The sequence below is a fragment of the Nelumbo lutea genome, chromosome 3 (assembly GCF_056320005.1).
Source record: "Nelumbo lutea isolate HS-2025 chromosome 3, American lotus-T2T, whole genome shotgun sequence".
Classification (NCBI taxonomy): Eukaryota; Viridiplantae; Streptophyta; class Magnoliopsida; order Proteales; family Nelumbonaceae; genus Nelumbo; species Nelumbo lutea.
The window spans coordinates 85664608-85677867 of record NC_142686.1 but is presented as its reverse complement, the minus strand read 5'-3'; the positions used below and the strand labels follow the sequence as shown (position 1 = coordinate 85677867).

General features: G+C 35.2%; 1 protein-coding gene and 1 pseudogene across 2 annotated transcripts; one reads left to right on the top strand and one right to left on the bottom strand.

Annotated features, from left to right (window-relative positions):
* The first annotated feature begins 554 nt into the window (after nucleotides 1-554).
* LOC148866178 (glycerol-3-phosphate acyltransferase RAM2 pseudogene) lies at nucleotides 555-3874 on the top strand (annotated as a pseudogene).
* An 808-nt stretch (nucleotides 3875-4682) lies between these two features.
* On the bottom strand, nucleotides 4683-8945 carry LOC148866177 (dehydrogenase/reductase SDR family member FEY-like). 2 transcript variants are annotated; one of them, XM_088979682.1, is made up of 8 exons: nucleotides 8369-8723; nucleotides 7793-7910; nucleotides 7564-7681; nucleotides 6850-6986; nucleotides 5686-5787; nucleotides 5279-5380; nucleotides 5147-5195; nucleotides 4683-5014 (listed from the first exon to the last, which is right to left on the bottom strand). In XM_088979682.1, exons 1-8 carry the CDS (start codon nucleotides 8536-8538, stop codon nucleotides 4809-4811), a joined length of 1002 nt encoding a protein of 333 aa, XP_088835808.1. In that variant the 5' UTR covers nucleotides 8539-8723; the 3' UTR covers nucleotides 4683-4808. The 2 variants fall into 2 exon arrangements, with proteins under 2 accessions (XP_088835808.1, XP_088835809.1); XM_088979683.1 differs by lacking the exon at nucleotides 5279-5380 and having other exon boundaries at nucleotides 8369-8945.
* Nucleotides 8946-13260: the final 4315 nt, after the last annotated feature.

Genomic DNA, 13260 nt, shown 5'->3' with positions numbered 1-13260 from the left:
ACACTGCAAATTGGGAAGAGTTCAAATAAAAATTTGCATAGTACAAATACAAGGTTTAGAAGTACTGTATTCAAGGTTTTGTACTATACATATTTGTATTTGCACTCTTCCCACACTCAGCCAAATTGACATTTTATGAGAAAAAATGGGATTCATTGTTAATGTTGAATCCATGAAACCCCCACATGCAGGGCAACCACCCCTCTCTCACACCATCAGCTACACCTTCTTTATTTAAAGACACACTCTAACTGCTCTCTCTTCATCATTCACCCTTTCTTCTTTTTTTTTTTTTTTTATTATTTCCTTGACTCCGTCACTACCCTACTACTAAACCTTGTTCATTATGTTCTCTTCAGTCTCAAAATTCTGCACCGAGGGAAGAGAGGACCACAGCGTTGCCTCAAAATTGGAAGGCGCCCTTCTCATTTCTGGACTCTTTCCCTTACTTCATGCTTGTGGCCTTTGAAGCAGGTTGGCCTGTTAGAGCACTCTTTCTGCTCTTGACTTTTCCTCTTCTGTGGCTACTCAACAAAATTTACTCTGATGAGACCATGGCTCTTCGAGTTATGATCTTTACCACCTTTCTAGGTCTTAAGGTGACAGATGTGAAGGCCGTTGCAAAGGCCGTCCTCCCGAGGTTTTATCTGGAGGACCTCCATGAGAATGCCTACAAAGCATTCTCTAGTTGCAGAGGGAAGAAGTACGTAGTCACTTCGCTTCCTAGAATCATGGTGGGGACTTTCCTCCAGGAGTACTTGGATGTTGATGCTGTCCTTGGCACAGAGCTGAGGACCCTCTCCGGATATTGCCTCGGACTGGAAGCTGCTCCGGCCGTCGTGGCCAGGGTCCATCAGTATGAAGCTATAAGAGCAACTCTGGGAGACGGTAACATGATCGACGTTGGAATTGCAGACACTGCTCTCACCAGTCATCCATATGTCCTGTTATGTAAGGTACTAATCAGTCTCAGAAACACATTTTCTTTTTTGTATTCTGGGTCAGGAATTAGAAGCATGCATGAGCAATCGGTCACACCATGTTCATGGAATCTGTTTGATTTTGGGAATCTCCCACTTCCATGGATGAACAATTCCATCTGTTACAATGAAGATTGTGTGGGGTTTGAAGTTTGAAGGATGATCATCATGATCACTACCATTACCTTCATGTGCATGATAGATTAACCAGAACTGTCGAAGCTACATTGTCATCACATTTAAGCTTTTACACGTTGATACCCTTTGGAGGTACTATTCCACAGTAATTCATGGGTCACTGACTCGCTGCCTGTTTTGGTTAAGATGGGAGTATGGGACCCCCTCACCTTCTGTGACCCAAGACTGCTAGTCAGCTGCTACTGACCACGGTCCAGTGCCTTTGTATTTATGGGGCACCTGGGGTTCATAGACCGGATTTGCTCTTCACAGACCACTCCTCACACTAACCACACATCACATTGCAGCCCAATCCGGATCAGGTAGTACACACCGTGAGCACACTAAGTAAGCTTTCACTAGGTGCCTGTCCCTTAAAATACCCTTACCCTACCCTTGAAATTATTAAAGTCGATTATTGCTCATTGAGCGTGCTTACAATTATGTGCCTATTAGATTCATACTTATTGCACCTCACATGGGAAGTTGTCATTCATGGGAGATGTTCCCAAATCCCATTTCACCCCTGTAATGTGCTGTGTTGTTGGTGTGATGGGTGTTCTGTGAGTAACAGATCTGGATTCCCTCAGGGAGTCCTGCTTGGGGCAGAAGTTGACCCTGTAAGGCTACAGTCTGAGAATTGGACATTTTGGACAGTCCAGATCTTCTACCCATACCCACACTTAGAACATCTCCCTACCTTTCATGGGGGAGATGTTTTCGATGTGCAGCTGTGGTGTGTAGTGGGATAGATGTGAGTAGCGTTCTTGTGGGTAGCAGGTTCCAGGGCCATTTTATTTGGTGATATTATCATATATTTGGTATTCAATGTTCCATTTGTAAAATGGGCTAGCAAAAGCATGAAAAACTAGATAGAGTAAGACCTTATTAGTTCAATGGGCCAGATTTAGAGGAAATGGGATTTGTTCCTTACGGAGCACACCTCACGCCCACCTCACAGGCACACCCCACTATGCATTGCGAGCATCTCCCCTGAATAAACACATCATTATGGGAGATATTGCTGATACATGATGGAATGTGCCTGTGAGGTCATTTTGAGGAACAGATTCATTCTCGATTTAGAGGCCCAGAAATAGAACTAATATTTACTTACCTATTTTTTCTCAAATCAAAGGACTTAAAGCTGCAATATGAGACTGGATCTGCTCCTCACACCTGTGAGGCGCCTTACACTCACATCCTATCATGCATTGGGAACATCTTCTGTACTTATTAATTATTATTTATATAAGACGGTTTCAATGCACAGTGAATGTGCATGTGAGGCACCCATTTGTGAGGAGCAGATCCCGTCTCCTGCAATATACCTTTACAGTTTCACACACACAGAAAAAAAAACAAAAAATGGGCCAGATTTATAGGCCCAGAAATATAATCAGTATTTACCTACCTATTTTCTCTTAAACCAAAGGACTTAAAACTATATATGTACAGGTCAACCCAGGGTCAGAATTTTTAAATTCAAAGTACAGTTGGGCACTTGGATGGGTGCGAGTTCGGAATTGATGTCAATTCATCGATGGCACAAAAAAAAAGCTGCATATGTATGGGCTTAGGACTCTTTTTTTCTTAAAAAGGCTATGGACTTAGGAATAGGCTATTTATTCTCTATATGAATGAATTCGTGATATGGATTTTGACTAGTAAATGATTTGATTGTGGCCCAACATGAATTATTGGGCTGGCTTGAATTTGAGAGATTCATATAATGAGATGGGTTTAGGCTGAGAAAGTAGACCTAATGTGTCATACAGAAGTTCTAGGTTTTCAGAAAAACCATTGGATGAGCACTTCCAATATGGTTGATCACCTGATTTTGTTATTTCACCATGCTTAGATGGATGCCATGTTTTCTCTCTCTCCTACATTTGAGCCATTGTCACTTGCAGGAAGTATATTTTGTTCCGGTGGAGAAGGCCCCATCCTTGCCGAGAAAAGATTATCTGAAGCCATTAATCTTCCACGACGGACGAGCAGTGGTAAGGCCTACACCATTAAACGCGTTGGCAGTTTTACTGTGGGTACCTATGGGAGTCATTCTAGCCATTACCCGCCTTTCAGTCGGAAAGTTGCTGCCATACAAGTTGGGTTTGATGGCCGCAGCAGCCACCGGCCTGAAGATCAGAGCAAAGCTTCCTCCTCCAGTAGGAGCTGATCAGACGTCTGAAACTACTCATACACCATACACCCGTTGCACTTGTGATTCATGCGACCCAGGCTTCCATACTGCACCATTCCTTGGTGGGTACAGTACTAAGAGTCGTCCAAACAACCAGACCTGTAACACACTCTACGTGTGTTCTCATCGGACACTAATTGATCCAGTGATTGTAGCCACGGCCTTGCAACGGCATGTCACAGCAGTCACTTATAGTGTCAGCAGGGTCTCCGAGCTGCTTTCGCCGATAAGAACCGTCCGGCTCCGCAGTGACCGTGCCGACGATGGGGCTACAATGCGTGGCCTACTAATGCAGGGTGACTTGGTGGTCTGCCCAGAGGGCACCACCTGGCGGGAGCCTTATCTTCTCCGGTTTAGTCCATTGTTTGCAGAGATTGCAGATGTAATTGTGCCAGTTGCTGTATCAGCCAATGCCACCATGTTTCATGGAACTACAGTAAGAGGTTACAAATGGTTGGATTCCTTTAAGAGGTTACAAATGGTTGGATTCCTTCTTCTTCCTCATGAACCCTAATCCCCATTACCACCTTCAATTCTTTGACAAGGTTGCTGGAGTCCGCACGTGTGAGTCCCTTGGGAAATCTAGCTATGATATTGCCAATCAGGTGCAACAGATGATTGGACGAGCTCTTGGGTTTCAATGCACAAACTTCACACGTAGGGACAATTACAGAATGCTTGCAGGCAACGATGGAGTGGGCAAGGCCAAAGAGGTTGTTGAGAGTAATACTCCACACGTGTGCTCGATCTAATTAATTTTTCTTTTTTCCTTTTCATTAATTAATGTAAGCAGACTTTAGGTCAACAGTTCTGGGATAAGGAATTGGGTACCGTTTGTCTCTTTTTGTCAAAAAGGGATATATACTAAAGACCATACATATTGAATGCTTTTCTTAATAGAATTGAAGATTTTTAATGGATTGGAGATACTTCAATCTTCATCATGGTCATGATGTTGAATGCAAACAAAAAAAAAGTCAGAAAAAGCTGATTGGGTATCAAGAGATATAACATATTGGATGAACAAGATTTGATTTGATAATGCCAAATTATTTTGATTGTTTGACTCTTGAAGGGAATGAGATTTCTAATCATCATGTTGGTGGATTTCTGGTTTGAATGAGATAAAATTTGCTTTTTGACATTGCAAAAGCTTGTCTTTGAAACCTCTTTTTACAAAGCTATGTAGATAAGATCCCTTTCTAGTAGTAGTTTCTTTATTAGAGAGACTTTTGAAACTCTGGAACCAAATTAAGCTTTAGGAATAACCATATCTACAAATTAATTAAACTGCATTAAATTAAGCTTTAGGAATAACCATATCTACAAATTAATTAAACTGCATTAAATTAATCAAATTAGTTAAAGGGTACCAAAAGATAAATTGTGGTGGTGATTAAGCTAATTAAAGAAAATATACATTTTAATTAGTTGAGTCTATTGTATGCTTAATTGATGATGACATGGGAAAGATAATCACCATTAAATTGCAAAATGTCCAGTGTCTTCTGCCAGACATCTAAGCATGAATCCATATCAGCTGCATGGGGTGACACTCTTCCTGGCTTGCAGTTACATGAGTAGTATGCAAAACCCTTTTCCAGGTTTCTGGCCACGTCATCGCTTGTTGCGCAGAAGAGGACACTCCTTGCCCCTAGAACAATTTACAAATTTGTCAAATAATAAATTTACATTGTGATAGGCTCAAACTTGATCCACTTGAGCTGACGTGTTTGAGATAAAGATTATATTCATCTAAAATTCTTTGGTGATATCAATTCATTACCCTCAGTAGGGTCAAACATCCAGAAAGATTTCTTCTTGACACCAGGAACCTGATCAGAAGATTAAATTAGATAAAACTTTAGATTAGTTCAATCTTGTAATATAATAGAATCAAACAAGTTTAATATCTTACCAAGTTAGTAGTGACAATTCCTGGATGTACAGCTATGCATTGAATGGAAGTACTAATTTTTTGTTCTAAAAGTTTGTTAGCTAAGATCTTTAGAAACATGAGCTGCATCAATGAATAAACACATTAATTAATATCTCTTTATTTCTTTATTTAATTTGTTGGGAGGGGGAATTTCAACAAACTAGTCAGGATCCAATTCCCGGGTCGAACGGTTTGATCATTTAAACCGAACAATTCAGCAGTTTATTGACCACATCAACGATTCTTGGGAAAATAACGATTCTGGGATAAAACGGAACCGGTCACCTTTCCAGTTCCTGATTTTTCTGATCCAGTCCGGTTTTAAAAACCATGGGAATTCAACAATATTCATAACTAACTGAATAAAGAGAATATTGGTTGTGTACATGTGCAAGTTTGCTGGCCCCATATGCTTTGATGCCACTGAACCTGCACTCGTTAATCTTGCTGTTCCAGTATTTGGGCTCCACCACTGCACAATGATGAGCCTACATATAAAAGAGATTGAAATTAATCATAAAACCAAACAGTACTCTAATCTTTCCTTTTTTGCTTTTTATACTCATCACATCCTCAACCTCATTTTCCTTGTCAATGAAACAACTATAGTAAAACTGTAAAAGTAGTAATTGTAGATGAAAGAAACAAACATGGAAAAATGAAAAAGGGGGACAGAGAGAGAAAGAAACTCCAACTCCCAAGAACAATGATTATCATTTGAAAAATGAAAGGCACACATGATAATCCATTAACCTTTCTTTCTACTTGCCCACAAAAAACATGGATGATGGGCTTGGAGGCAACTAGTAGAAAAAAAGGGATTCCCCAGCTGACATCATCCCCACCAATATATTGGCATGCACATTGCAGCTTTACTACAGCCTGCTGCCTTTCAATACCTTTCCACTTTCGGAAACAAAGCTGGTGAAGCTATGAAGGCTAAAACTTAAAGCAAATTATTGAGAGCCTCATGGGCTCAGTTTAGGGCAGCCCCTCCCTCCAGACCCATGAGGGCTCTTGGTCAGTTTGGGTCTCTCAAAACATCTCAACAAAGCTGGTGAAGCTGTGAAGACTGAAACCAAAAGCAAATTGAGAGCCCCATGGGCTCAGTTTGTGGTAGCCTATGCCCCCTGACCTCCAGAGTCCAGACCCCATGAAGGCTCTTGAGGAGTTTGCCAGTTAAAACCCCCCTTTTACATACATGTCAAAGAATAAAGAGGGGTTGGTCAGTTGGGTCTGAAACAGAAGTCCTAGATGACACCTGATCATGGTATTTCAGACAAACTTTTAATTTAAAGTTGATGGGATCAACCACAAATCAGATTAAAGTAGTGGTAATGCAAACCTTTGACCTTTGGAGACCATATAAAAGGGTTTTCATAGGAATACAAAAAGGTGCATGGCCAATGCAAATTTAATTAGCTAATTAATTAATTTTTTAATTAACCTAGGGTTGGCCTTCAATTTTTTTTTTCATACTTCATCATATAATTTATTATTTGTTAATAATTAAAATAGAAAAGACAAATAGGAAGAAATTAATTAATTACCACAGAATTAACATTAATAATCCGAGAAGCCTGAGCTCTGAGTAGAGATGGTAAGAGAAGAAGCGTCAATAGAGCCGGTGCGACATGGTTTACTTGAATGTGTTGCTCAAGACCATCATTGGAAAATCGTTGTGGCTCTGTAAAAAAAAAAAAAATAGAGATAAATAAAGTGCCTGAAAAGAAATTCTCAACTAAAAGATATATTTACTAGTATATGCAAAAAATAATTTACTTATACTACTTAAAAAAAAATAAACTGTTTTGGATTTGGAAAAATAAAAAAGAGAATTTCAACTATAAGTGGACAAATATAGTCAAATAAAATTTTCTCCTAGTATATATAGAATCTACACCAACTTTTAAAGTATCTATGGACAAAATAAATAATTTAATATTACAAGTATCTATGGATAAAATAATTAAAAAAAAAAAAAAACTAATAATCTCAATGAACCTAACAACATCTTACACCTAATTTTAAATCCATATGCTATGTCATCAGAATGACCAAACTCTGGTCCCCAGACTGATAATTTTAGAGGATGGATTGAAGGTTTAAATATTTAATTTTCTGATAATTTCAGTGATAAAATAATCAATTAATCACACCTTGTGAAAATTACTTTTACAAAGCATATATACAAACCCTAGTACGTTCCATGTCATATATATCATACTGTTACTTGATTTCTCTAAGACTGACTGAACTCTTACCTCCCATGAGTAAGACTCCGGCATTGTTGATCAGAACATGCAGGGGCATTGCTCGTTGCTCCCAGACGCCGGCGAACCGCTGGACGGAGGCGAGCGAGAGGAGGTCCAACTCCATGACCTGAGTGATGATGAGAAACATGCATCGTCATCTTGCATGCTTCAATAATAACACAAAAATATGCAAATAATTCCAATTAAAGCTGAAATTTATAGCCCTGGTGCACGTTACCTCAACCTTAAGAGCCCTGCTATTGTGCACCTCCAACCTCCACTGACGTGCGATATCATTTGCAGCCTTGGTGTTCCTGCAAGCCATGATAACGTGGGCCCCTGCCTTAGCGAGTTCCCTGTCGTAGGGAGAGAGATATCAGAGCACTGACCCCCAGCTTGCTATGATATTTATATACTGCCGTATATATACGCCATAAATATATATATCTTCAAATTATATATTTGGGCTTTTCTCCTTTAAATTCTCTCTTTTTGCTTTGGTTGCTCTTGGTTTTCCTTCTTCGATCCGTTCTAACAGTTTTGGTAGATTTTAGTTTTGGAGGTTACTAAGAGAGAACAATTCCTTCACTCTTCTATTGATTCCACAACAAATTGAAGAGTGATCTTTCTGGGTATTGTCTTCATAAAGCCTATATATATTTCCTATATAGATGGTTTTCTTGCTCTGCGTTGGGATAAAATTCAAGCAAGGGATTTAAATTCTTATTGATTTGCTGTAAATTAACTATCATGAAAAGGGAAAGATAAGTGAAGAAACCAATTAATTAAAGTGATAGAGAGAGAGAGATAATACCTTGCCGTCTCAAGACCAATACCGCTCGTCGCGCCGGTGACGATGATGGTAAGAGCAGATAAATGGTTTGGTAGAACAAGAGAAGAAGGAAGATGGCAAGTGAGTAGCTTTTGGCAAAACATCTCCTTCACCATCTCCCACATACCCCTTACCCATGCCCTCCTCTCCATGTTCTCTCTCTAAACAAACAATTTGAAGATGAAGAGAGAACTTTTGTTTTACAGTTGCCCTCCTTCAGAGTCTTAGAACAGACCATATATATATGAACAGCTAGCTAAGATCCAACAAACATATATAGAGAAAAAAAACACCACTTTGAAAGCTACATATGCCCAGATTTAATGACCCCCTTTGTGCGTGGTTACTTTCCAAGTTACCATATGAATTGGGCTTTAAGGTTTCTGTACTGTGGGACTCCGATAATCGAAATACCACCCATCTGTGTAATGGGTACGGATGTTTCACTGAACTTGATTCAAACATCAGTCGTCTGATCCATAGTGATGGAACATTAATGTCAGAGAAGCAGCTTTTGGATGTTTCACTTCACAATCACAGCTTATATATCCATCTCAATAGTACTATATATGTTTGTATATCCAAATATATATATATATATATTATGTGTGATGTATGTATGTATGTGTTTCCATGCATGCATGCATCATATCACATAGCCAGCCCGTAGACTTTCACTAGACTGAATATTTGACTTGATTTGATTCTACAACTAATTAATTAGATACAACCTAGAAGCTATCAAAAGGTTATTTAACGAAACAGAGAACTTATTAAGGACAAAATTCTGTAAACAAACTTTGGGATAAGTTCAAGGGAATAAAAAAATTTATACTATGATATATTTATAATATAGACAGACTTGTTAGAAGATCTATAACACAGCTTCAACCATTAAAAAATTTTTGTTTTACGTGGGAAAATTAACTTGGAATCTGGCTAAGTGAGCTAGCACAACATGCTTCTCTGGGTCATTCACGACATGTTCGTCGCGTTTTCATTGCACATGTGCAAATGTGGTGACAATTAAAGCTGAAAGGTCATTTAGTTGATTAACCAGATCATCAAACCGTGTTTTAATAATTTGTTTTGTATATAATAGGATTTGATTTAATCTAAATTTCTTGAGAAGACGCTATACTTTTGAGTTTTGATAGCCAACTTTCTATTGGCACTTGGGATGTGATTGGCGAATACAAGTTTAACTAGAATAGTATCAAATGCCTTACTGTTGAGGCTTCTTTTTCCTCCTTTGAAGGTATCAAAATGATCTTCAAAGGAGGAAAAAGAAGCCTCAACAGTAAGGCATTTGATACTATTCTAGTTAAATTTTATAATATAAATTTATTAATTCTGTAATTTTCAATCTTCAATAAGTCTAAAATTAATTAAATTGGGAATGATTTTTTTCTTAATATAATTAGTTTGGATTGATTTTAATTTATAAAAATAATATTTACTCAGGCTATAATTAGCTATAATTTAATTTCCAAATGGAATTTATTTTAAATAATTGAAGGGGATTTCAATTTACTCAATTTATAATCAATATAATATTTTTAATATTATGATATTATTAAATGGGGTTTTTAATATAATTATTTTATTAACAGTTCATTTAAATTTAATTAAAATTATATTTTAATTTATATTTTAAATTCTTTAATGTAATTATTTTTAAATGGAACTTAAATCAATAAATATTTCAATTTTGTTATTTCAAAAACTTAAAATCTTATTAGTTTTAAATTTAGAAATTAATACAACTATTGTATTACAACACCATTTAATTATTTATACCTTCATTTTGATCAATTAATTATATTTTTTATTCCCATTAATTGACTTTTAAAGTTTTATCATTTAATTTCAAAATTAGTAAACTTAAAATTATTAGTTTTGTATTTTTTCACTTTTTACTTTCACATAATTATTTTTGAAATTGAACTAATCTAACATTACTTAATTTTGAAATTAATGTAAGTAATTTTACTTTTTATTAATTTAAAGTTATGTAACATTACTTACTTTTAGGGTTACAAATGGTTTTTATTGTCTTAATTCAAATTCAGTCCCATTAAGGGTGATCTAAATTGGATTAGTGTTATATTTTTACTAAATAAGTTCATGTATCAAGTATCATTCAAGTAATTTTCAATTTATTTTGCTCATGAATTACAATATCAAAGTCAATTTTATTTCATTTCGTTAATAATATATAATATTTTGATAATTTTTAGTTAAATTTATTTATAAATATTCAATATCCGATTGCAATCCAAATTTGACTCGAATCCTATAGAAATCAGAAGGATATGATATGAATTTATTAAAATATAAATGAATCAAATTTGGATCTACCTATATCAGCTTCAGTTCAGTTCATCCATTTACAGCCCTACTATTTTACTTTAATTTGAGTTTAGTTATTAACTAATCCTAAAATAATTACTATCTTAAGTGGAAAGGTTTCTAGAACCTTCTATGACACATCATCCATGCGTCACTAGTTTATTCTTAACCCACTTCTATAATCTGTTCGGAAGTATTGCTTTGGTAATTTGGGTTAGTCATTGGACTGGGCTAACTCGATTTCGAATTAGGATGGATTAAACTAGGGTCATTTACTAAAACCTACTATATAATTTGTGTTTTACTAAAACATCTCCTTTAGTTTGCAATCTATTTACTTAATCAACCTTCCATTAAATGAAAGTGGAAAATGACAGTTTTAACCCTAGCATCCATTCAAATAAGTTTAATGAAGAAACTAAAAACAAAAATGTCACTTTTGCCCCTAGTAAATCATGGACAACCACTCTATTTTTTTCTATTTGGTCAATTTTTTTCTATACAAAAAAAATGTTAGGGGATCTTTTGGAATAAACAACCATGGATCCATATCCTTGAACATTTTCCACTCGGTTTAGGGATAATTTTAGAATAAACAACCATGGGTCCATGACCTTGAACTTTTTTCACTTATTTTAGGTGATCATATTACTATCTTCAGATTGCAAAACAAATATTTCTTAATGAAAGTTGGATCAAGTAAATAGATTGTAAACAATAAAGGGTGTTTAAGTAAAATGTAAATTATAGGGTAGGTTTAAGTAAGTCTGTGAAACTATAGGGGATGTTCTAATAAATGACCCATTAAACTATGTATGTGCCAATAAGCATGTTTATGCTCTTACAGTAATTACTACGATACTAATAATTAATTATTTATTTATGCATTGTAATTAATTAATTATTAGCATTTATTAATTCACTTAAATTTCTTGTAATGTTGTAGCAGAAAAAAATTCTTTTAATGCAGTTTTCAAAAACTTGGTGCATTAATAATTGTAGTAAGCAAGTCCTAATATTAATTACTAATTAATAAATAACATTTTTTTTATGAATACATGTGATGCTATTAATTATAAATTTATTTTAAATGTTAAAATTAAGTTAGTTATTTAGATTAACAAAACATTTATTTGAAATATGATAATATTACTAATTAATTAGTTATTTATTAACAATAATTATTATAATACTATAATTTTATAAAGTCCTAATATTAACATAATTATTATTAATTTTAAAGTTTGTATTAATGATTAATTTGTGAACTAAATATTTTGTTATTTATAATAGTAGTTATCATAATATTTTAATCCTACTGATAATTATAATTTTATAACTAATAATTTTTATTAATTATAATGGTGTTAGTAATTTTATCATTTAATTATAAATGGAATTGCAAATTATAATTTTTAATATTTTTATATTAATTAGGTATTAAATAAACACTAATTAAATATGTAATTTCCTAAGCTCATCAAAGTAATTTTCCAAGCTCCCAAAAATCACTTCCTCCTCTTATCTACTGAAGATTTTAAAAAAAAAAAGAAAAGAAAAGAAGATTTATGCATATTGGCATTCCAAAAAAAAAGGAAGTAACGGGGCTTAAGCTTTACAAAATAGAAGGGAAAATTTGCTTGGTCAGGTCTATGTTGATCAGTAACAACTACATCATCTAAGAAGAAGAATTAAAAATATTGTCAATAAGCAGTACCTTTAATTCTATATATTCCTGGAGACAGAACTCCTAAGAGAGCTCTGGCTTCCTCAACGAACCCAATTCAAAAGTTCATCTATTTTGTTACCAAACCATATGAAAGGTAAAATATGAAATAATGAAAACCTCCACTGAAGTTAGCATTGAAAAACCCTGCTGTTAGCTCCCTTTTCTTATTGTCCTGTATGGAAAACGTTGGCCTAATGCATTAGTTTTTCAAAATCATATACCAACTTTACCCTTAAATCTATCAATTTATATGGAAATTTACTAAAATACTCCAAAAGAAATTTTCACTTTTAATTAAAAAGAAAATCCCCTAACTAGATTGTAAGGGTAATTTATTAGGACATCTTTCAATCCCCTAACTAGATTGTAAGGGCAAATCTAGCTTGAAAGATGTCCTAATAAATTGTAAGGGTAATTAAAAAGAAAATCCCCTAACTAGATTGAAAGATGTCCTAATAAATTGTAAGGGTAATTTGGTAACTCTGAAGTCTTCATTGCTGTAACAAAGATGGAAGCGAGATAACCGCAGGTTTTTGTGAAACCTCAGGGGAGGGTTTTAATGTCAGAAACTTTAGGAGAGGGCTTTATATTTTTACCCAAAAATATGAACCAACCAGGATTCAGGAACGTCATTTTCCCTCGTGATTCTTTAAGTGCTGTGAAATGGGAGTTCAAATCTGCGCTCCACAAAGGGGTAACCCACAACGTCCCACAGCACATCCCGTCGTATATTGGGAACATCTCTCAATGATAATACCAGAACCAATGATGTCATCATGGGAAAATGTTCCCA

Bases quoted from the DNA above. Each gene is read 5' to 3' on its own strand.
- LOC148866177 (XM_088979682.1), bottom strand. From the start codon at position 8,538: ATGGAGAGGAGGGCATGGGTAAGGGGTATGTGGGAGATGGTGAAGGAG. The intron at 5,788-6,849 runs GTAATTAATTAA...TTTTATATGTAG, and splicing joins TTATTAATGTTAATTCTGTG to GCTCATCATTGTGCAGTGGT. The intron at 5,196-5,278 runs GTAAGATATTAA...TCTTCTGATCAG, and splicing joins GAATTGTCACTACTAACTTG to GTTCCTGGTGTCAAGAAGAA.